The 25269-nt window shown below is 31.2% G+C and overlaps 1 protein-coding gene across 1 annotated transcript in view; it reads left to right on the plus strand.

The window, feature by feature from the left end:
• The window catches only part of LOC106456860, a 190621-nt gene extending 172792 nt beyond the window's left edge, over nucleotides 1-17829 (plus strand). Inside the window, exon 15 of the mRNA XM_022382656.1 lies at nucleotides 17776-17829. Coding sequence (XP_022238364.1) covers nucleotides 17776-17792 — 17 coding nt within the window. The 3' untranslated portion in view covers nucleotides 17793-17829. The remainder of the gene's footprint in view (nucleotides 1-17775) is intronic.
• The last annotated feature ends 7440 nt before the right edge of the window (nucleotides 17830-25269 follow it).

The raw sequence follows: 25269 nt of genomic DNA on the forward strand, positions 1-25269 counted from the left end.
TGCATTCCATGTCAGAGAGTTAGGTTTCTATTCTGACTTAACAAGCCTTGTTTCATGCGTTCTATGGCAAAGAGATAGGTTCCTATTTTGACTTAACAAGCCTTGTTTCACTCGTTCTAAGTCAGAGAGTTAAACTTTAGAGTAGCACTGAAACTATGAGAAAGTTTCAGATTTATAACCATCAATGTTCATTTAGGAAGCACTTGACTGGTGTAAATAGAATCGGCCATGTTCCAAGCCAACTAAAAAAATGTAAGTGAAATAAAGGGGTCCAAAGTAAGCTGACATGGACAATAAGGTATTATAGATTTTCATCAACAAGTAAGATCTAGATATAATGACTTATTGTTCTACACCTTATTATTTATCCTCTGTTTGTTTGTTATGAATTTCACTCAAAGCTACAAGAGGGCTATCTGCGCTAGCCGTTCCTAATTTAGCAGTGTAAGACTAGAGGGAAGGCAGCTAGTCATCACCACCAACCGCCAACTCTTGGGCTACTCTTTTACCAACGAATAGTGGGGTTGACCGTCACATTATAACGCACCCATGGCTGAAAGGGCGAGCATGTTCGGTGTGACGGGGATTCGAACCCGCGAGTCGAGCGCCGTAACCACCTGGTCATGCCGGCCGCGAGAGTTATGAATAGTTAAATGAAACAACACATATAAGGGCTGCCTTTATGTCACTTTCTAAACATGGGCATTCTTATAAACATATTTTTTCCTTGTCAAGCGCTTTACAGTTATTCATAAATGCGAATGTCTTAGCTGTAACTCAGGCTAATTAAGCAGTGTCAAGCCTATACCAATAAGTTCGAAACAGTATATTGTTTGTTTGTTTGTTTTGTTGAATTTCGCGCAAAGCCACACGAGGGCTATCTGCATTAGCCGTCCCTAATTTAGCAGTGAAAGACTAGCAGGAAGGTAGCTAGTCATCACCACCTACCGCCAACTCTTGGGCTACTCTTTTACCAACGAATAGTGGGATTGACCGTCACATTATAACGCCCCCATGGCTGAAAGAGCGAGCATGTTTGGTGGGAGGGGGATTCGAACCCAAGACTCTCAGAGAAACAATATAACGATGCTATTACTGAAAATAGCGTATAAGCTGTATCAATGATACTTGGTAAACAAGAAACAAAGAATAACATACAGATACAATATATTATAAGTATTATACCAGGAACAGCACGATGGTTCAATGTTTGTTAATTATTACACTAGAGAAGACGTAATGACATAATGCTACGATCTCTAATTAGTGGTATACCAACTACAGTAAAATGATATAATGGTTGCCAAATGCTAGAAGCTGTAACTTACAAAGATGGTCTGATGTTTAGGGCATTCGACTTACAGTCCCATCAGCGATCATACTCGACCTTTCAGTCATGGGGGCGTTATAATACAACGGTCAATTCCACTATTCGATTAAAGTGGCTCAAGAGTTGGAGGTGAGTGTTGACTAGTTTCTTACCTTCTGATCTATCACTTCTAAAGTTGGGACAGGTTGTAAAGATAGCCCTCGAGTAGTTTTGCGCGAAATTCAACAAACAAACAAGATTACAAAGATCTGAAGCTTCGTGGGTGGTAAGATAAAAGTCCTAACTCGTAATTTCCTAGCTATGGTTGAATGAAATTAAACATTAGAAGACAAAATTTAGCAAATGTTATATATTTGTATGTTTTGTTTCTTAGATACCATGGACATATAACCACCGCTAGTGCCATCTACAGGTCATGCCAGTAAGTTTGTGATAGCTTGATTTTACCATATTTTCTCCGACTTCCAGAGTACAGTACTAAGTTTTTTATAGAAAGTTCTATAATGAGAACACTCAAACTAAAAACAAATGTTAAACAGTATGTTATTATACATTAATAAAACACAATCTGATGATGGAAGTGATAGAAAAAGTTGGATTGCACAGTCTTAGGTTAAAATGAATAAAAAGTACACAATAAACAGTTTTAAAATACGTTCTTTATAAACGACTCTTTATTGTTAGTTGAAATAAGAAACACAGACGTTAATAGTTTAATGATTAACATTAAAATTCTTATCTGGATAATTATATTAGAAAAATGTAATTCATTAAATAATGTATATTTTATACACGCTAACACCTCCCAGTGACACAGAGACATATCTGAGGACTTACAACGTTATAAACCGGAATTCGACACCCGTGGTGGGCAGAGCACAGGTAGCCCATTGTGTAGCTTTGTGCTTAACGACAAACAAACAAATATACGCTAACTTTAAGTTATAGCTTGATTAACAGACAACTTAACTGAATCTAGTTCACACTGAGACAATTGTTGTTCATGTCAGCTGATGATATAAAAACCGTCCCGATCACTATCACATCACAGCCAGCTTGATGAACTCTAGTGTTAGGCAAAAAACTCCATCGATTCTAAATGTATCAGATATAGTAAAGTTGACATGGTATTGAATTCGTCTTTACTTTCACTCATAACTTCTTATATACTTGGTATGTGTGATATTTATCTGTGAATTAGATTCTCTGTTGGATGCGTTATACAAAATTTACTTTAACAGATTATTATATAGTATTATATTAAGTGGACAACTCAGTTATGGAATAGATAATTCATATACTATTCAGCTGGGCTTAGGTAATAATTCTGATGTAGTTACGTTTCCGTAATCCAAGTGTCTTTAGAAGACCATAATACCCAATTAGTCGCTGACTAACGCTGATTAATTAAAGATAACGTACTAGTATAACTGTGTAGTTATAAAACCTAGATTTTCAAAAGACGTTTATTATATTCTCATGAAGATTTAAAAGTAAATAATTATAAATTTTTCATCTAATAATAATTTTATGTTAATTTTTAACACCAGTTAGTTGTTTGTAGTTGTTTGGACCAATTAAATTTAAAAGTACATCTAAAGCACCTACAAGTATCATTACAAGTTACATCGTACAACACAGTGAGTGAAATTTGAGCAGCTCTTGATTTATTTTTTACTAATTATCCAACTCTGCTATTGGTAAAAATGTTACTTGGAACGATAAGGAATAGTATAAAAATTATAATTACTTATCTAAAAGGTCACCTGACCACTTACAGTTGTTTATAACCCTAATGTAATTGATTATTGTTATATCGAATAAACCATTAAAGCAAAAGGACACAAATTACTTACTTTTGAACCATACCGTCATATTTTTACTGTAGAAAACTAATTCCGATAAACCAATCAGTTATTCAAACAACTACTACGGAATGTGATATGATCATTCGGTTATCAAATAAAGGAGTCTACAGTTTATTATCCGTCAATCAAAGGCCTAAGTTATCTAGTCGATCAAACAATGTCTAATAGAAGGATGATAAGATACTGCTGTCAAAGTGATAGGAAAACTTAGCCATCAAATTATCCAAAAGAGGAGTTTGAGCGATCAATTCAAACACTAAGGAAGAAAAGAATATGGAGAATAGAATGTTCTAAATTTAATTGATGAGAACCTTTACTAATACTGGAGAAAATACTTGGAGTTCGTTGATTTCTTTTACTCCGCCGTCGTCTTGTCTTCAAAGAGGTTTTAATGAGATCAATCTATATCACCGTATCTTGGAAAGAATGGAGATTTTTAGAGTAAAAGTATTTTTATGTGCCGTCCTTTCAACTATTTAGACACATAATTTTACAAAGTGCTAACTTTAGTAGATGTTTTTACATAGAAGCTAATGAAAGGAAGCTTTCGTTGTTGCATAATTCTTCCTAATCTAATTGTATAGTTGATTTGATTAAACCAATAAAAAACACAGTTGAATTAAAAACTTGTTAATTACCTACATATGCGATTTCTAAAGAAACCAACTTTCCCATCTTCCATTTACAAACATAGAACCTTACAACAATTTATCTAAAGCCAATTATTCATTAGAAGGTCATTCTAAGGTTACACTGCTTGAGTAAGGAAGCATATAATGCTAATATAATAATTGGTAGGCAAACAACGATTTATAAGAATAAGTAAGAGTTTTATTGATGATGGAACTTACTAAATGTCCGAAGAAGACAGACCAATGTTCTGTTGAAACATGTAGTATGTTTCTCTTTCAATAAAACTCTTCCTTATTCTTATAAATCGTTATTTGCCTATATATTATTATAGGTCGCAGTATTTGTTTGCCTACCTGTTATTAAGGTCGTAATATTTGTTTCACTATTAACATGTGCCTCAACAATTCACTGTATACAGTAATAAATATAATTGTATTAAAAGCCTGAGTAAACATGGAGTCTTGCAATATTCTTCAAGCCCTGATACAATTTTATATGCTAAATAGTACGACTTACACTGTTATAGCAAGTGTTATCATTACAACAAATAACTGGAAATGATTGAAAATTAGAATGAAAGAGGGATCAAGTTAGCTTTAACTGTGTTGTATTTAACTATGTAATTTTATATCACATCTTTAAATGGCTAATTTATCTTCGTAACTTGTTAATTTTTGTAGAAACATTATCTTTAAGTGGCTGATCTATTTTTCCAGTTTGTTTTTGTAGATATCACATCTGAAGTGGCTAATCTATTTTTTAGCTTGTTTTTGTAGATATTGCATCTTTAAATAACTGATCTATTGAAGTAACTTGTTTGTTTTGTAGGTATCATATCTAAAGTGGCTAATTTATTTTTTAGCTTGTTTTTGTATATATTGCATCTTGAAATAACTGATCTATTGAAGTAACTTGTTTGTTTTGTAGGTATCATATCTAAAGTGGCTAATCTATTTTTTAGCTTGTATTTGTAGATATTGCATTTTTAAATAACTGATCGATTGAAGTAACTTGTCTGTTTTGTAGGTATCATATCTAAAGTGGCTAATCTATTTTTTTAGTTTGTCTGTTTTTGTAGAAACCACGTCTTTAAATGACTAATTTTTCTGTGTAAATTGTTTGCTTTTGTAGGTATCACAAGTGACCGAAATATTTTTGTAACATATCTTTTTCTGTAGGTGTCACATCTAAAATGGTTAACTAATTTTTATTATTTCCCTGTTGTTCCAGATATCACATCTTTAAGTGGATAATCTCTTTTTGTAACTTATCTCTTTTTGTAGAAATCGCATTTTTAATGGCTAATTTATTTTTTTGTAAATTGTCTGTTTTTATAGATGCCATATCTGTAATTATTTTCTTGTTCGGCATCTTTAAGTGGTTAATATATTTTTTGTAGCTTGGCTGGTTTGTAGATATTACACATCTAAGCAGCTGATCCCTCGTTTTAATTCAACTACAGTATATGGTAAATTTTAACCCTCTCATCAGATATCGCTTTATTGTTTTATTTAGTGTTTATAAAAGAGTTTCAATAATAAAAGAACACACTTCGCCAGAACACGAGTTCGCGATCTTCAAGATCAGAACTATTAACATTACCAGTGTACTAAAGAACATTTATCTGCAATTACAAGCATACATTATATATATATATATATATATATAATAAATTATTTTTTTCTTCCTATTTTGTGTGTTTGAAGTTTTAATAAATTGTTTGGCAACATGAAAGAAAACATGAGGCAATAAAGCATCAGAGCAGGATTGAACTCATGACTAAATAGAGTATATAGCCTTTTCCCTAAAAAAAATGTTATTTTTTACTACTAAACCAGAGTAACTTTATTTTTATTAAAAATCTAACAGGTCCCATAACCTTGAATGCATGAAGCTTATTCCATTAGTGGCGCCCCCCAGTGGCACAGCGGTATGTCTGCAAACTTACAACGCTAGAAACCGGGTTTCGATACCCGTGGTGGTCAGAGCACAGATAGCCCTTGTGTAGCTTTGTGCATAATTAACACAAACAAACAAACCATAGTGGCCATTACAATTGTTTTTTTTATGTACGCTTGCACAGTCCAAATCAGTTTAGCTCTCTAGTTGTAGCAATACCTAATCACATACCATATTTTGAGAAATCTACCTTCATTTACTGTATATTGTTTCGTTTTATCAACAAGGAAAACAAGATATTTTTGTATAAAGTGATGTGGTTCTGTAAAGACATCGCGGTAATTTTACTCCTCCATTTATTCTGATTTTATCGATGTCACAGTAACGACCTCAAATATGATTTCACCATGAAAGTATATATATATACTTTTACAGAATCCATGTGACTCTTGCTTACGGTAATTTATTGATACATTCTACAAGATCTTCGTAATTGTATTCTTATGAAAAAACTACACAATGGAAAATATATCCACTCTGCCCATCGGGGAAGAATCGAACCTCGGATTTTACCTATAAATGTCCGTAAACTTACCGTTGACCAACTACGGGATTCTTTAAGATTGCGGTACATATTGTTCATGTAATAAGTAAATATTTTTAACAGAAGGCTAAAATTGTGAAAGCTGTGTAAAAAACCTAATAAAAACAAAATAATACGAGTTTCTTGTGTATTTATGTATTTAAAGTAATATGCTCACAAAGTAATAGTATAATTAATTTAATCTCAGCAAGCGATAGAAAATTTGTCCATAGACAAAATGTTTAAGTCATATTAGCTACAGAAATAAGTATTTTAGAAGATAGTGGAAATTCAAAGGCAGAGATCAGGAGAATATTAAAATATAATGGTGTCACTTTAGAAGTGACTATAAAACGGTTTGCACTTCTTTTTAAGACTCATAACGTAGGTGAATTAATAATATTAATGTGTAGAATTATACACGGACTTTTTTTCTATGTTAAAAACATATATTTGTGAGCTTTTGGTTTTGGTAAGAGGGCTGAAAACTAATAAAATAAAAGTATTTTAATGTAGAGAAAAGTCCGTGTATAATTCTATAAACCGTTTGTACTATTATAAGACAATTTGTAATGTTTTCGTGGCTGCATTATATGAAAGTTGCTGTGAATCAGTTCCCTAAATTATAATAAAGGTAAAAAAAATAGAGAAAGAATAAACTTGTTTGAATGTAAAGGAAAAACAACAACAACACAAAACATTATGGTCATTACGGCAGAAATGTGTTTATGTACTAAGTTACTTGAAAGATATCGCCGACTAGAACGTTAAAATATTTGTTAATTAGAAAAAAAAGCACTTTACTTTTTAAATTCTTTACTGTATCATTTTTATGTGTTATGTTACTTGAAAGGCACCGCAGACTAGAACGTTAAAAATATTTGTTAATTAGAAAAAAAGCACTTTACTTTTTAAATTCTTTACTGTATCATTTTATGTGTTATGTTACTTGAAAGGCACCGCAGACTAGAACGCTAAAACATCTGTTGATTAGAAAAAAACTTTACTTTTTAAGTTCTTTACTATATCACTTTATGTGTTATGTTACTTGAAAGGCACCGCAGACCAAACGTTAAAAAATCTGTTAATTTAGAAAAAAAACTTTATTTTTAAATTCTTTACTACATCATTTTTAAACATGTCTTTGTGATATCGTATATGGAAGACCATAAAAAAGTAGAAAACAAAACATATAACATATTTTAGAATATTATTACATAATCATTAATAGATATTAGGAAAAACAAAAATGAGACACGCATGTATTGATTTACCATTTTATTATTTCTAAAGCGACATATTAAACAATACAAAGCAGCTGTGGAAGATACTAACGACAATACAATTACAATTGTTAAAGAATCATAAATCATGCTGTTGTATGGCTATGTACAAATCACAGATACCACATAAATCATGCTATTGTATGGCTATGTACAAATCACAGATACCACATAAATGCATGCTAGTGAACTAATAAACTGGCTAGAACTGAACACTAAGGATGTGATGATTTATTCAGACTCACAGAAGGCATAGTAGGTGGAGAAAGTACAAAATATACGTGGGAATAGCTTCTTTCATTCATTCAGTTAGAAGAATTCCACATATAATTATTGAATGTATCAAAAGCTGTCTATGCATGCAAAATCCATGATTTGAAAATAGAAAGTCCTTATAATGGCACTCAAAGCTGTCTTAATTGAAGTCTTCAAGAAAGGATATTGAGGTTCCGATATCACCTTGATACGTAAATGCACTCTTCTCATTTTGGTCCAAGTATCTCATTCGAATAGTTTACAAAAGATAAAAACAACAACTAATACCTCAATTAGGTAACAGTTTCTTCAAATGTTTCTAACAATATTCCTTTTGAAAGTAAGTCGAAGCTCAATTTTAACACATCCAAAAGCACTTTTTTATACGATATCCTTCGATCCTCGAAATTGCACGTTACATAAGGATTATAACTGTATAGTTTCCCACAGTTAATGAAGTGTCATTTGAGGAGTTATTCATTAGAAGTCTTCGAATATTGATAAACAATTATAGAGAAAATGTTAATATAGTGACAAACGAAATAATACGGCGAAACGACTTGAACACTATTAGTGAATGTTTTGTGGTAAACATTTTATGAAGGCAATAAATTTGAAATCTTAATAACGTAATTATATATTCAACGATAGTACCGCATTTTAGTTTGGTATGCGCAACCATGACTTTGTAAGAAGTGCTTATAATAGATAATTTTTGTGTTACCTAAAGCGAATAGCATACAAAAAACACGATTTCATCTAATTAAACCTAAACTATATACACATAGAATGGCAGTGTACAAGTCTCTTATATAGCGTACTAGTTTGATGACAATGACCAGTTATTTCAGAACTAAATTTCAAAATACAAAACCACATATTCTTATATAAATATAACATATTTGTTTGAAGTGCATTTAATTTTCCTTAGAACATTGTGTTTTCGAAACAATAAATAACATCGCCACTTCCTAACATATTTCAAAAACAGTTGACGTTAAGTAAAATTTTACAAAATACCTGAAAATATTTTGAGAAGAATTAATTGGCATGCAACGTTTCAATAAGGCATTCCAAGAAAACATTTTTAACAAAGTTGATTTTCTTTGCATTAAAATTGTAGTAACAAAAACCTCAATGGAAACATTATCTCTCACAAAATCACTACATCCCACTATGTGGTGGCATTAATTGTTTTTTTGTAATTCCACAGTTAGAACTAGAGATATGTAAGCTTTTATAAACACATGTCATAGTTTTATTTCAACTTGGAGTTCCTTCTTTATACACACATATATATATATATTTCCATTCTTTTGCTTTCCCATTTTTAAAGAACAGTACCAGTATTTTTTTAATTTTCTCCTTTATTTGTATGAAAATAATAAGGAAAGAACTTACTTATAGAAGTAAAAAATTAACTAACATATTTAGCACTGACACTTTCAACGCTCAGAGGCTCTGAATTTTAGCATATTGAATTTATCGTCAGATAATAATATAAAGTTTACAACGTGATACTTGGAAGAGGGCGCTGTAGAAAGAACTCTAGTCCTACGTGTATAGAAAGCCTCTGCTACTGGTGTTTTTTCAAATGAAGGGCTAAGTGGTCTGACCGAGAGAAGCACCGTTCACAATGATTACATTTGAAGGGTTTGGATCCTGTATGTTTTCGATAGTGACGAGTTAACTCGTCTGAACGAGCGAATCGCCATTCGCAGCCTTCCCAGTTACACTTGTATGGTTTCTCACCTAAAGAAAAGATGCATAGAATTAGCAATATTATATCTCTTAACACAATATCATAACATAGAAATATCGTTGTATGCAGTTTTTTTAATATTTATATCAGATTTCTTGCTAATATAATATTATAGTTTCGAAATCAGTTTGATTTAAACAAGACATTCAAATTTTAAACTGAACGAACATACATAAACTCTGCTCATTATTTAGGTATTACGCGTATAAAAAATGTATATCTGTTGTATGTGAAGTTCAATCTGAACCCATTTCTACACTTACATTGTTGTTGAACGGAATATACCTATTAAGGTAATGGTGAGATAATGGATCATATACGAGTTAAATATAGAGCAATAAGTACTTTCTAACCAAAGTACCAGTAAATTACACAGTGTTTAAAGTTCTTGAGGAAGCTGATAAAACACTGAAGCAGTTAATTAAAAACATAAAATATAGTTTGTTTACATGTTAAAACTGAATCAAAAATAAACAAGCAAAAGCTAATAGCATTTTACTTATCAAACGTTACCTCTATAGTTTAACTATAGTTAAAAAAGTGGAAACAGTTTCGGATATCTAAACATAGAGCGTTATTTTATTTATTTTTCAATTCTTTCTACAATACGCTTTGCACGAAATGCTTTCTTTTCAATTATAACTGGTCTGAATATATTAATGTCTAGCTTGGTAGGCTTCCTTAGTAAGTTTAGAATACAGAAAACATCAAGAAACTATCAATAAAAGTATATTCTGTTTCATTTAAAGGCACGTATGTAAACTGAAAATCTGGTATAAAAATAAAACTAGAATCAAATTACATAGAAATGAGAGTGCAGTCACCCTTAAATATTTTTTACCCTTTGAGATGTCTCAACATTTGGTGCAAATATAGCAAAAAATAGTAATCTATGAACTATGAGAAACTGACAGTCATTTCGGACTTTTACTCTCCTTAAAATATATATAAATAAATTGTCATAAGAGCTGTCATAGAAACAAAAATTATAACTGCTGTGATTACAACAACAACAAACAAACACGCTACAAACGGATCAACGGTTTCAACACTTGGCATTTTGTTGTGTACATATTCATTGCTTTATAATTATAACTACTTTTTACATTTTATTTTGTATAATACGAAATTGTGTGGGAGAAACATACCATACTTTCTCAGCAATATAAATGCTTCAGAACACCACATACATTCCCAGAGTTTACTCTCTATGTATTTATTAATCAAAATAATTTCATGCCTTGTAGATTTGAATCTTTTCATATTTTTATTTTCATTTTCTAATGTTTTCTTATAATAAAACAAACTGAAATTAGAGGAATATACTTTCACGTCATTACAATATTGTTCGTAGAGCTTTATGCCCGAAGACATTGTTTAAAACTGACAGTATCTGATCATGCACGTAACTGTACCGCAGGTTTCTGACACTACAAACCAGATTGCTAAAAAAACATAGCCTGATAACACAACAATTATAAGATTTTGGGCTCTTTTATTCTCGTATCAAGTTTTACTTTTACATAGTAAAGACAGCAGAATATATTAGGTTACAGTCCCGCCGGCTCAGTGGTAAATCTAAACATTTATGCTAAAATTCATGTTTCAATACCTGTGGTGGACAGAGCACAGATAGTCCATTGTGTAGCTTCGTGCTTAAGCAAAAAAACAAAAATATTGGTATACTTAATGTTAGTACCGAGAGTCAGTACTACAAGTTAGGCCTTTTTCGTGTCCTCATAAAAATACTTTTTTCCTTTAATAAAAGAAATCAACATAACTAATCAAAACTGACTGTGAACATTATTGTATAAATATATATAACTACAGTGTAAAAGTCCCTGTCTGCCACATTGAAAGACTAACAAATGAGAATGTATTTATGCTGCCGCCACTGACAGATTTATTTTTTACTTCTACAATTGATGTAAAACATTGTTTGTAATGTTCTATATCTATAGCGGTACTGCGTCACACTTGTTTTGTCTTTTGATTATTATAAATAACGAACGAACTCCACCTTTACTCCAAATAGGTGTGACCACTGCATTTGTCAACTGTTTTTAAGATTGAATATTAAGAAACTATATCATTAAGAATAGATGTTCGGGATAATTATAACGTGCTTTATCGTTGGGGTGGGGGTGTATAGGGGTTCATTTTTATTACTTGGTAAAAGTCCAGTCTAAGCAATAATAAAATACCAATTTATTTCTTCTTTAACACTTGCTACAGCCACGCTCACCTGTAGGCCTAACTTCAACTACAAAGATCGTCACCAAAAACTCCTAAACCTACTGTAGGCCTAATTAAATAACACTGATCATGTTCAACAGCAATTTCCTTGATTCATAACAAACCTGACCAACTTGGCAATTAGCTGACAGAAGCACTAACTCTCAGTGACCTGAATATTTTTCGTCGATCATCCATTCTTGTATTTATACCGAATTATTACTTCAAGTTCTACCATGTACAAGAAGTTTCTTAATTTCTTGGACTACTTTTATAAACTTTCTAAATCTAGTGTCATCATCATGATCAGCAGCTCCTTCTAGCAAACACCTAAACTGTAACATTATACCTTACAATAGTTTTATTGAATGAATATGAGGCACAAATAGAGTACGCTTTTTTAGTAACATTATGATGTTTGCTTGTTTGCCTTTAAGCACAAAGCTACACAATGGACTATCTGTGTTTTACCCACTTCTTGTATCGAAACCCGCCTTTTAGTGCTGTAAGCTCTTAGACGTACAGCTGAACAACTGGGGAATAGGCTCTTGCTATACACTGTATTGAGAAAGTAGTTTCGCATATACTTTCTTCTTTCACAAAAGTATAACTATATACATAATACAGAAACATATATTGTATCCCCCGGTAGGTCAGTGGTAAATTTACGGACATACAGTGCTATAATCTGGGGTTCGATTCCACGTGGTACACGAAGCGCATATATCCCATTGTGTAGACTTCATTACTGAAATATTTAAAATATAACTGCTTTCAAAACAAAAAAACCCTCTAAACACCCATTCGATTCCCAGAATGGTTACCATAGAAATGATTATAATTATTGTAGTTTGTAAAAGTAATGCATAAGAAACTTCTAACCCAAAGAAGCATACTTACGAATAGCAACCTTCAATAAACACAGTTTATTTTATAAAACAACACTTGTTACAACATCCGCTGTGAGGACACAACAGTCAATCATCCCTTTAAGGCTATGATATTTGGCTTTAGACAGTTATACCATTGCTTTACTGTCAAAGTATGTGTTTGGGTGTTAGATCCTGATGGATGGATGTATTTGTAATAATCATATCACGAAATTATAACACTGAAGCATTATCTATAACGTCTGAATGGGAGCTGGAATTGTTCAGAGGGGTTTTTAGTATACTTCACGTAATAAATAAATAAACTTTGTAAGATCATACATTTTTTAACTATAGAAAATCTATAGAATCCTGTAGAATTATATAGAAACTGTATATAATCCTTTTGCCTCTAAATATTTATTTAGAAAAAAAGTCCAGAAGTTTTATAGACACTTTTGAACTCAAAAGAATACAAATGGAATATATTCTACATTGGAATATATGATAGTATAATAACTTTAACTTAATTCAGTTTTTTTTTTTTAAATGTAGAATTCGTAAGCACAGATAAAACGTGAAAAGAATAAAATTGGATAATATCAAGCCTGAAAACACATATAAACACAGTCATAGGCATAGTAAATTTAATATATGTTTTAAAAAAATCAAAAACATCTGGGAACTTCTGAAAAGTACAAATGTATGATGTTTGAAAGATCACAATGTTATAAATACAACACATAATCATTTTACAAGGTTATTATACTAAGTTTTACACAGGAAAATATTGAATCAGATTATATTATCAGTCTTCATCTGGACACTAAATACAGTGTTTGATATGAAAATAAGGCCATCTGTCTTCGTCACTACACATTTAGGTTTTAGTTTATTGACCTTCAACCAATTATTTCTTCAGATAATGTTAATTTCTGAATTCGACTGAATGTTGTTTTACAATCATTGCACATCAGGTGGAAGAAAGCCAAAGGTTTTTCTTTTTCATTGTTGATACTTGGACCTTGTATGTACTTTTACATCAGTTCTCCGTAAATATTATTTTTACCGTTTAGGCATAGTCTATAAATTTTAATTACTCTTTGAAATTAAAGTATTTTATTTGTTTGTTGGTATTTTAGGGTAAAACTGCACAATTGATTACCTATGCTTTGTCCAATATTATAAATCAAACCCAGAATGTTTTGCGTTATAAGCGCGTAAACTTAACGCTGACACACAGAAATAATTTTAAAGTTGTGTCAAACAACATGTCTCTGACCATACTCGCTAAAGAGTTTAAGAGGGAATATTATGATGTTAAAGTAGCCATAAGTATAAACTTTGATTCTCCAACCATCCCCCAATCGAGTGTACACAAAACCTGGAATGAAAACAATTTTCGTTTCTGCAAATGAAGAACACCCTTATCTTTATGCATTTGAATAAACAACAGGGAATTCTTTATATTTTTGTTTTTATTCAAAGTTATAAAATGAGCTATCTGTGCTATAACCCCGGATTTTAACATTGCAAGTCCATAAACTTAGCACTGACCCACCGAGGAAGAACTCTTTATGAGACAATAGCATATCAGGTATTGCATTTGAATTTGACATCAGTATACTCTTGAGGACCCTCCAGCCTGAAGTAGTTCCTGCATTTAAGAATAAATTCTTAGATTAGTGTTTTCCCAACAAAATGATTCTTCCTTAATTCAAATTTCATATGAATTTTATCTATATTCAAGACTAAAAAGTTCTTTTGTGTGTATTTGCATAAAACATTATATTTTATAACTACTTTCTAATGTAAAGATACAACGAATAACCTTTAATACAGTTCTGCCAGGAACTTTCTTTAGTGTGTAAATATCACGGGTGTTAAAAAGAATGATTTTAACATTTAACCGCATCTAGTGGACTTGAAAAATAATATTATGAACACGAAGAATACTTAGTAACACTTGGAGTATTCTGGATATCAAAATATAATCAAGTACAAGAAATAAGAAACTTGTCAAGGAGTCATATTGAGTGTCGGTAAATATAAGTTTGAATTTTAGGTATAGTTCAGCAAATATAAACTTAGCCCTACTATTACTGCAGTATGGTATCAGTACTATTGCTATTAGTACAGTAGTACCAATATAGTGATAGGGAAAAGCTAGGCTTAGCAATCATCTAGTGAACAAAGAGCTACCAACACTCATGCATCGTGGCCTATTCTAACGCCCACGTGCATTTGTAAAGTATTAAGCGTTTTGATCAAATTAGCAGCTTTCTATAACGTATTATGATTGGTTCACCTGAACCTAGCATCACATTGCTCCGGGAGATACATCAGATTGTACCCTTTTGTTTCATTGAATAAAAAGTTTTCTGGAGGAGTATTCCACCAGATTTCCCTGGAAGACTTTAGCACTCGCAACACTTTATCGCGCTATAAAATGTAACTTTTTTTTTATATCAAAAGTCTCACTCAAACAGATTCCTAAAAGTTGGCCGCTCTGTGGACATGTTCTACATTTATCAAAACGTCTAGCGAGATACCTCTATGCCTGATAATGAAAACAAGTACAACAAGTTTTGGCTATATTTCATGTGTTGTCTTAAAGGTGAATAACACAGTTACAAAATTATTTGAATCGATAATCGAAGGGTAATTGGAGTTTACTTTGTTTGTTGTTAAGCGCAAAGCTACAGAATTGGCTATCTGTGCTGTGGCCACCATGGGGATCGAAACCCGGATTTTAGCTTTATAAGCCTTCAGACTTTTCGCTGAGCCACCGCAAGTATGTGTATGTGGACTCAGGGTCTTTAGAATCACACTGGTAAGTAATGCAAAACACACACACACATGCACATATATGTGTGTGTGTGTGTTTTCTACAAAATAAAAACGAAAGAAACGTAATTTATATTAATTAACGTTATGTTCATTAGTAATTTATAAATTTTCAACAAAATGATGTGAGAAGGAGCATAAAAGGACAGAAATGTAATACAGTGATCAGATGATTGAAATTATTTTTCAGTATTTTAATTTTTGTCATGCTTTCTTGAGGTATTGTTCTTAGAGAATAGGTTTCCCTCTCATAAATTAATAGTACTTTCTCATGTCTTCAGCAATGCTTCGCTTAATCATGTCATTATGCTATTATGTAATCTGCAGAAACAAAATAAATAATTTTGCATATGAAAGTCTGGACTCTCGGATACTTCAGAAGCAATCTTTATGACATATTAAACAATAATCACAATTGATAAACTTTATTAAGCTTGGAATATTTATCATGAGTTTATTATTAATTTCAGGACCTGATGGACTTTTTATGTGTACAAAATAAATAATTTAATATTGGCTGTTTTAGAGAATATAATTTATTGTTTTATTGATAAGGATATACATTTTACAAGTAGTGTAACCTAGACATGATAAATGTTACGTACTTTTTAGGAATGTAACCTGAGTTATTCATGTACCAGTAAAAATTGCTGTTTTTTTTTGTAGATGTCTTTATATTTTCAGTTTTTTTTGTAAGGAGACTTTTATGGTCCAGAACGTTTCAGCTCACAAGTGGTTCATTCTCAAAAGGTATTGCAGTTACATCACCTGAGAATATCTCTCTCTGAGTTGAAACGTAGTAGAACAAAAGGTTCCTACAAAAGGCTGAAATTCTAAGCAAACATAGAACCAAACTGTGTTGTGGTGGACCTAAACCTCGCACTCAAGTTTATAAACCTAAAGTACCCAGTTTTGTTACTGTTTTGTAACATGACTTACTTAGCTAGAAGAGTAAAATCAAGAACTTAGAAATTTTCTAGTAAACTATTCGATCATATCTTAAACGTATTTATAACTAAATAAACTATGATGCATAATGTGAAAATATGCTTTTTGTTGAGACTACTAGAAAAATTGCTATAAACTTTGTACGTGTTCAGCTGAAGTAGTTTAGGTGGTTTGCTCTCGTTGCTGTGATACAATTTATAAATACAAAAATGTTTATATCAACTACCAATCATTTTGACAGAAATTATTAATATCCAAAATTGGGAATATATCACATGAATAGAAAGACTGGGTATAATTGATCTATTACTGTATCTTGGGGTACACTTGCATCTTTGTAATTTCTGGAATATAATTTTGGTGATACGACTTTTATTTCATTCAACTTATTATATTTTATATTAAATTGTATTGGTTACACTTTTAGTTTCAAAAGTTAGTTATGATGGACCGATAGGCCCCATTTATATCTCATGTCATTTTAAATTTACGTGTATATATATATTAATGTGTTGTAAATTTAGGAACTATTTCGTTAGAAGTAATTTATATAAGGGAAGGGAAGGCATGCTTTAATATGTTTCCAAATTTAAATTTTTAAAAATTCGCTATATTGATTTAGACACCAAGTAACTTTATAGACCTCCATTAAATATCAAAACCTTTAGTTGTATGACTCAGAAATTAACTAGTTTGGCAGCAGTCAATGGTTTTGCAGACGGAAAGAGAAGTTAAGACTATAACCTTCAATTTCATTGTTAGAAACATCAAATACTATTAAGTGAGAAAAACAGGTAGGTATCTGTAATATGCAATTAAAAACTGCTCCAAAAGTTCTGTGATATTTGACACGTTACAGGATCAAGAATCAAACACATCGACATTTTTCTTTTACTTATGACTAAAAAGAAGAAAATTAACTACTACTTGGTAGGTAGCGTGTGTAAAGACATGTTGTTACAAACAAGCTTCACAACTCACCATGATCTTAATAATCTTACATAGTTTTTAAAGTACATTTACTGCAACTAGGAGTAACAATTTAGAGCTAATATATTTATTAAATATTTGGGTTTAGCATTAAATTTTCTACTAACACTCCTTCAGATTATTTATATGCTTCATTCTATAATCTGAAAAATACTTTTTAAAAGATACATAGAAATGTTACAAAATAATGTATCTGTTTAATGAATAATGACTGTCTCCATACTTTTAATTTGAGTTATCTAAATTTAAAACAATAAATTTGTATTTCTGTAGGTGGACATTGGAAATGAACTATTGTTGAAAACTCAAGAAATTCATTATCTCTTGCGAAGATCTGGTGCTCTGCTCAAGGACTATTGCTATTTGTTTTTACAATTAGTAAATTGATGGGAAAGTATCTTGACTAGAAAACTGTGCAATGCCCATAAACATACCTCTACACAACATCAAAGTGATCTACAGCAAATGCAAGTAATTATTGATAAATATTATGGATTCGGTATGTGTGTGGCTGATAACATACTTGGTATACTATTTTTACCTGTGATTGTACACTGAAGAAGAAAGAACACTGTATCATATCAAGAATTTGATTACTAACAAGTTTAAAGAAATACGAAATCTTGAAACATCAAATGAAGAGTATTAACATTATGTAAGGCTTTATACTGGTGATAAAATTAAGGTAATGTGCACAAAAATTGTTTGTTAGATGAGCTTAATTAAAATAACGTAATGTAAGAAGAAAAATGTAATACAGTGATCAGATAATTAAATATATTTTAATTCTTGAAGTTTTGTCTTAAAGAGTAGGTTTCTCTCTCATAAGTTAATAGTACTTTCTCATATCTTCAGCAATGCTTCGCTTAATCACGTCATTATGCTATTATGTAATCTGCAGAAACAAAATAAGTGATTTTGCACATGAAAGTCTCGACTCTCGGATATCTCAAAAGCAGTTTTTTTGACATATTAAAGAATAATCACAATTAATAAACTTTTCAAAACTTGGAATATTTATCATGAATTTATTCTTAATTTCAGGACCTGGTGGACTTGAAGCAAGTATTTTTAGATGTGATTTTTTGTGGAATAAAGTTTTATAGTTTGATAGTATCTATATACATGGTGTTTATTGTAGTCTGCAAACACGCATTACTCACATGTGGAAAATGTGCCAGGGTCGTCGAGTATATAATAATTACTTATTGATTAAGAACCACAAATGTATAGAATATAATAACAGTTGTTTAAAATCTGGAAGAGTGTAAGTTATTTTTCTATTGAGAAGGTAATTACTATTTTTTGTGTTATTTGTTTTTCATAACCTTGATAAATTACTTAATACAAATATGAGTACTCACGTTAAAAGCCTTGTATAATACCCGACGAAACATTTCGAAAAATATTCTATAAAACAAATTCTTAAGATTTTCTACAGAAATATATTTATCTCTGTCTTATAGAGAACACAGTGAATTGTTTTTAGAATACCTAAAGAATGTCTATAGAATATCTTTAGGAAAGTGGACCATTTTTCTTTATCCATTCTAAATGCTTCTAAAGACATTCTATAAAGCAACTATTTAGAATTTTTACAGATCTCTGAAGACATTTTATAAAGTAATTATATAGAAATTCTAAAGGTCTGTAAAGACATTCTATAAAGCAACTATTTAGAATTTTTACAGGTCTCTGAAGACATTTTATAAAGTAATTATATAGAAATTCTAAAGGTCTGTAAAGACATTCTATAAAGCAATTATATAGAAATTCTGAAGGAATCTAAAGACATTCCATAAAGAAATTGTGTAACAATTCTAAAGATCTGTGAATACATAATATAAAACAATTATTCTAATGTGTTCAAAACATTTTATAGATTAAATTGCTTTAACTTATTATGAAAATGTGAAAATACTACATAGTATAATTTATTTATTTGTACCAAATATATTCTGAAAAGATACACTTAGTGCATTAATAAGTAAATTTTCAATTATGTCAGTAGACTATACAGCATTCTTTAGTTTTCTTTTCAATATACATAAATATATCAATGAATTACGAGGTTGACAAAAAATGGGAGCGGTAATGTATTTACGGAAATGATTTAAATTATTTCTGGTTATATTTGTGAAGATTGTCACTTGGCTAAAACTATCAGTATTTGAGTTATATTTGTTACTACTTACTTTTTCTAAATACGCACCTTTTAACGAGAAGTGTGTAATACAAGAAGCTGTCAATACCTAACAATAACTAAAGCTAGGAAATAGTGAAAAATGGTTATATAAAGATTATTTTTTTATTGAATTATTTCTAAAGTGATTTTTAATATATACATATAGGTACAGAAGGTATAGATAACATTAATATGTAATGATTAAACATATCTTTATGTATGAATAGTTAAAGTCTTGAGAATAGTTTACTTATAAATCCTTATACTCCGAGGAGACAACAAGAAAATGATAATATACTCTTTTCACCACAAGTCCATAATTTTATAAAGATTTAGAATAACTTAAGATTGTTAAGAACAACCTATGACTTTCAGATTCTATTCATATATTATCTGATAGCCCTTGATACGGTAGGCGGTGGTTTTACTGCAGATTTTGCATTAAGGCAGTTTGTACTTGAAAAATGTAAGGATAATTCTTGTAAGATTTAAAGAGCTAATCATCGGAAAGTGGTTGCTTTTTCAACAGTTTAGCTATGAGGTTCCAAATGAGTTTATAGAAATGATTGATAATAACATAGCTAATTCTAACTTGGATTTCAAGAGCTTATAAAAGAACACGCACTATGTACAATTGGATGCAGTATTGCTTCTAAGGGATTTTCACTTACTTAATTTCCCTGTCATTCATAAAATAAATAAATTGACCCCAAAGAAATTTATTAAAAAACAAAAACTTCTGACAGTTGAATTAAACTATAAAGCAAATGTTGTTTATTCAGACATTGCCTCTGCATCTTATTCCAGACAATTTACTAAGTTATTTCATAAACGTTATGATCATTGGAGGAACAATTTTGGGAAGAACGTTTCAACACCAATACGATCAGAAACTACTCAATATTTATAATATTTACGAAGATGAATTCATACTTCTCTAATTAAACTGATATATTTTCAAACAAACTTACAATGTTTGTAAAGCTGTTTATAAATTTGACTACAGTATTTATGATTAGCACCCAATCTCGCAAACCATATTTTTTGTGTTATCATGTATATCAAAGGTTGAATAACTTTCCGTCAAATTCTAAACTTGTTAGAATTTTTTGTTATTTTAAAGAAAACATAATATATATATCATATCATATAGGGCATATTATACTGCCAGTGTCTATCATTATTTTCCTAAGGAAATAGAATGTGAGAAAAAAATGTTTTGTTGTGAAATGGTTTTCATTTAACATTATTCAACAACATTTTAAAATGTTTATTAAATGGTTTGTATCCCCCTAATAAGGGGGAGCTATGATACTTGAAAACGGCTATTCTACGAATAAGATGTGAAAATTGTGACGGATTTTATCTATTTTAGTATCGATGTTTGTTTAATCTAAATTTCTATGTAAAAATGTAAAAACTTATACTATCAAAGCTGTAATGCGAAATTCCCGCCCATTCACTAAGATTGTAGAAAGTTTTCGAGTGTAAGAATCAACAATATATGTGTGTACCTAAACTCTGGTGTATCGTTTATATTGTTGCGTAAGCTGAAAGTTCGAGAAACTCTCCTCACGCCTATAAATATAACCAACGCGCCTCGCCAAAAGACAGTATATATATTACTGGTTTGCTATGGTTGGTGTGCTATAAACCTTGGAAGCTATAACTGTGATTGTTATAACGCTTATTAATCGGGAGCTTCAGATATTTGACCAGGGATGTATATAGATTTCGAATATTACAAACCATTTAACTTCAGCGGATTCACATTGGCCATTACTATTTTTTACGAAAACATTATATAACTTCAGCGGTGAATATTTCGGCGTACGAACCTGCGAACCTGTTAAGTGAATCGTACCTACATCTACTCAAAATTAATTTGTTCTTCGTGAACCCTCGATAAGATATCAAGGAATTTTTAGACCAGATAGAGGACTAAATATTGTTAGTAAGTTTGTAAAACTTTTGTGCATACATCATTACTTGTAATAACCGTTATTGTAAATTGTATTATTGTTTGTATAATAGAATATATATGTATTAAAAAAAACTGTGTATATCAATCTTGTTGGCAAGTATTATAAATTGGATACCTATCGACATTTATCTAATTTCTAAATCTAAATTATCATTTAACTCAGTTTCACGCTATTCAAAACTATAATACGTTACGTAATACACTGGAGGCTCGGCTGGGATAAATTACAATACGTAACAAAATCAACAAAACTTTGGCAATAAGGAAACTGAAACCAAAGCTGAATAAAAATTCATCAGCAATTAAAATATTTCAAAACAAAAACGTTGTATAAAACTACTCTAGCCTTAAAACAATCTGCCTATATTCTTTCATAATAGTTGAAAAAATTTCCTCCTGGTCACTTTAATTGACCTTGATGTCACCTAATTCGCCACATTTCGAAAAGACAACAACAAAATAATAAATTACTCTTTTCGTCACAAACACACAATTTGAAAAAGGGGGACACTTTAAAAGGTGCAAAAGTTTTTGAAATTTTATTTCAAAATGCACAAAAAAGTTTAAAAGAAATTAGTGTGATAGATAACTTTATATCAGAAACAATTTAAAGCAGAAAGTCTGGTCTTTAATGTTTTACCTAATCAGTTGAACTGAATATTTCTTTTAGTTCGGGATTTTCAGTTTGAAAGGGAGATTATGTGACACATAGGCTAAATGGCCAGGTCAAAAACCATAAGGTTCAGACACGACCATCCTTAATTTATAAATGTTGTCGAAATGCAGAAAAATCGACAAGTATGCTCCCACTGACTAATATGTCGTTACATTTAATTGAATATCAGAGTTGACTGTTGCCCTCACAGTTGAAAGTACCAAGCGTGCTCAGCAGCGTGTTGCAGCTCAAACCTTGGAACTTCCGATACGAAGTATAGCTCACTAACCACTAGACCAGAAAACAAAATCAATCTTGAGAAGTGTTTCTCTGAGAACTTGTAGCTGGCACAAAGTCAAGCTTGAACTACAGTTTGTGTGAGAATGGCTTAGACCAATCTAAATATCCCTGTTGACAAACTTTAGTTATAAAACTGCCTTAGTGGAATAAAATATATTTAAAAAAAGTACAAAGCGACATAAGATTTTGATTTGCTATTACAAATTACAGTTAAACCGAGATACTTCATTTTACGTTTCACATCGTATATCATTTGTTGTAATGGAAATCTAGAAATTACCTACAATGTTAACACAATGGAACTCCGTCTTACAAAAAAATATGTTTTGCTTCTTTGTATAATGAACATTTAATACTTTCAGAAACCTAGAGTTCTTTAACAAAAATAGCAATGGATTCAAAGGAGAAAACTCACATCATGTATTGCTGCGATTTCCTATCTTCATTTCTGATGTTTCAGTGAAGTTCTAGATAAATTATGCATCACTTGTTCACTGGGGAATCAGAGCGACCAGCTTTCTTGAACCATTTTTAATCTTCTTATATATATATGTACTTGGGAATAAGTATAGCTTATGTAGCTCGTTAGCTCAAGAAACATGTTGCGAAGATTTTCGAGCAGCAACACAGTCTTGTATGCAAAGTGCTGTTTCAATGAGTTTCATAAGTCGGTTAATGAAAAAAAAACGCCAGTATTTGTCTGTGTGAAGTTGAGATAAAATCAGCTCTTTCTATATCTATTGCTCATCCATTGTAAGAACAGCATGAACACTGAGGATTGAATAGGCAATGATATGATACCCAAGAGAGCAATGAAGCAGGACTACGCCAGTCTGATGCTTCTAGCATAAAATATTAACCGTGAAAGATACCATCATGTATCCAAACATTTGCAGTTAAAGAATAAGACGAACAAACAGTGGTTATATAATGTGCAGAGAAAGGGGAAGAAAAAAGACCAATAACAAAAAGCTACAAAAAAAATTGTTTGTATATTTCTTAAATATTAAAAGAGAATGTTTTGTATCGTCTACGCCATGTTAATCTTTATCTTCGCTTCTAGTTCATTTTATAATTCTAATGCAAGCTGTGTGTTAATATCATGCTAGTTTTGCTTTATTTGCACTTTATTTTGCAAATTATTTAGATGTTATTAAACTTCCACATGTGGATTTCTAAATAAAATAATTTTTACATGATATGTTTTAAAGTATATGCAAAATATGTTAAACATTTCGTAATTTACTTCTGATTTTTCTCGTTCATCGAAAACACAAATGACAAAATCCACTAAATAATGAATAAACACTTAGAATACGTGTTCCTGAATACGTATGCAGATGCTGGTGGTATGCGGATTCGAACCCGCGACCCTCAGATTGTGAGTCGAGCGCCTTATCCACCTGGCCAATGCCGGGCCCGGGCCCCCACTACTCAAGGTACAATACTTATAGGAGACTACTCAAGGTACAATCTTAGAGAGAGAGAGAGGGTCGCTCGAAATAATTCATTAGCATCACTCAAACATGGGTGACAAACTATAGATGAGTCACAAAATAAATTCAATCAGTGGATAGAACACAGTCGCTTCACCTTACAATGACACAAATCGTACTAAACTGTCCACCACTAGTTGAGAGTAAGACACTGACTCATTTGTATTAGTTGTTAGTTTCACAACAAACACTTTTAGTATGAGTGTTATAGAATACGGCAGTAAACTAATTCAACTAAACAACTATCTTGGATAGTTTTATATTTTGCAATATAAAATTAGTAAGACAGCGTGACAGTCATCACAATTTTATGGAATAATATATTTTGACATATTTCCTCTTACGTATAGTGTTTTTCAGCAAATCATTTGAAAACAAATTTATACAACTTATTTGTGTACCAGAAGTTCGTCCTATAACTACAGAAATGATATCTATAGAGGCTAACGTTGTTTTGTGAATCCCCGTCACACCAAACATGACATTTGCTGTCATGTTAAACTTGTATTAAAGTTTTTCTTCATTACCCATTTAAGCCGTCTCCAGCCATTTTTAATACTCTGTTGTACAAAATGGTTAGTAAAGTATATTTATATTCCCCTTTTGTTGTTACTTCTTGTTTCATACAGCAATTGTAGCGACTTGATCACCGAGCTTTGCAGCTCGCAGGCAGACTGTTTGTCGTCGAGTGAAAAATGCGCATGCGCGGTTTTTCTTCTGGAAACATTCTAACTACGCATGCTTATGTAGCAGGTTCTCGGTCCGAAAATGTAACGGTCGTACATACAAACAAGCAGTATAATAGTATAGATTACTAATTATCCGAAGAGTAATAATAAAGTGTGGCCTTAAAACATTAGCAACCTTTTGAAATAAGTTCTTTCATCATTCCAAATAAACTTAAAGAATAATAAGCATGCACCGCTTCAATAAAAAATAAGGTTATGGTAGTGTATCTTAACTAATAAGACAATAATAATATATTTATGTTCATATTCATTCTAGCTTCCGTAAACCTAAGCAACATCAAACTTTCGAAGAATATTGTCAATTTTACTTGGATGAGTTGGATTTGAATTTCGCGCAAAGTTACACGTGGACTATGTCCCTAATTTAGCAATGAAAGGCTAGATGGAAGGCAGCTAGT

The sequence above is a fragment of the Limulus polyphemus genome, unplaced genomic scaffold (genome assembly GCF_000517525.1).
Source record: "Limulus polyphemus unplaced genomic scaffold, Limulus_polyphemus-2.1.2 Scaffold266, whole genome shotgun sequence".
NCBI classification, from domain to species: Eukaryota; Metazoa; Arthropoda; class Merostomata; order Xiphosura; family Limulidae; genus Limulus; species Limulus polyphemus.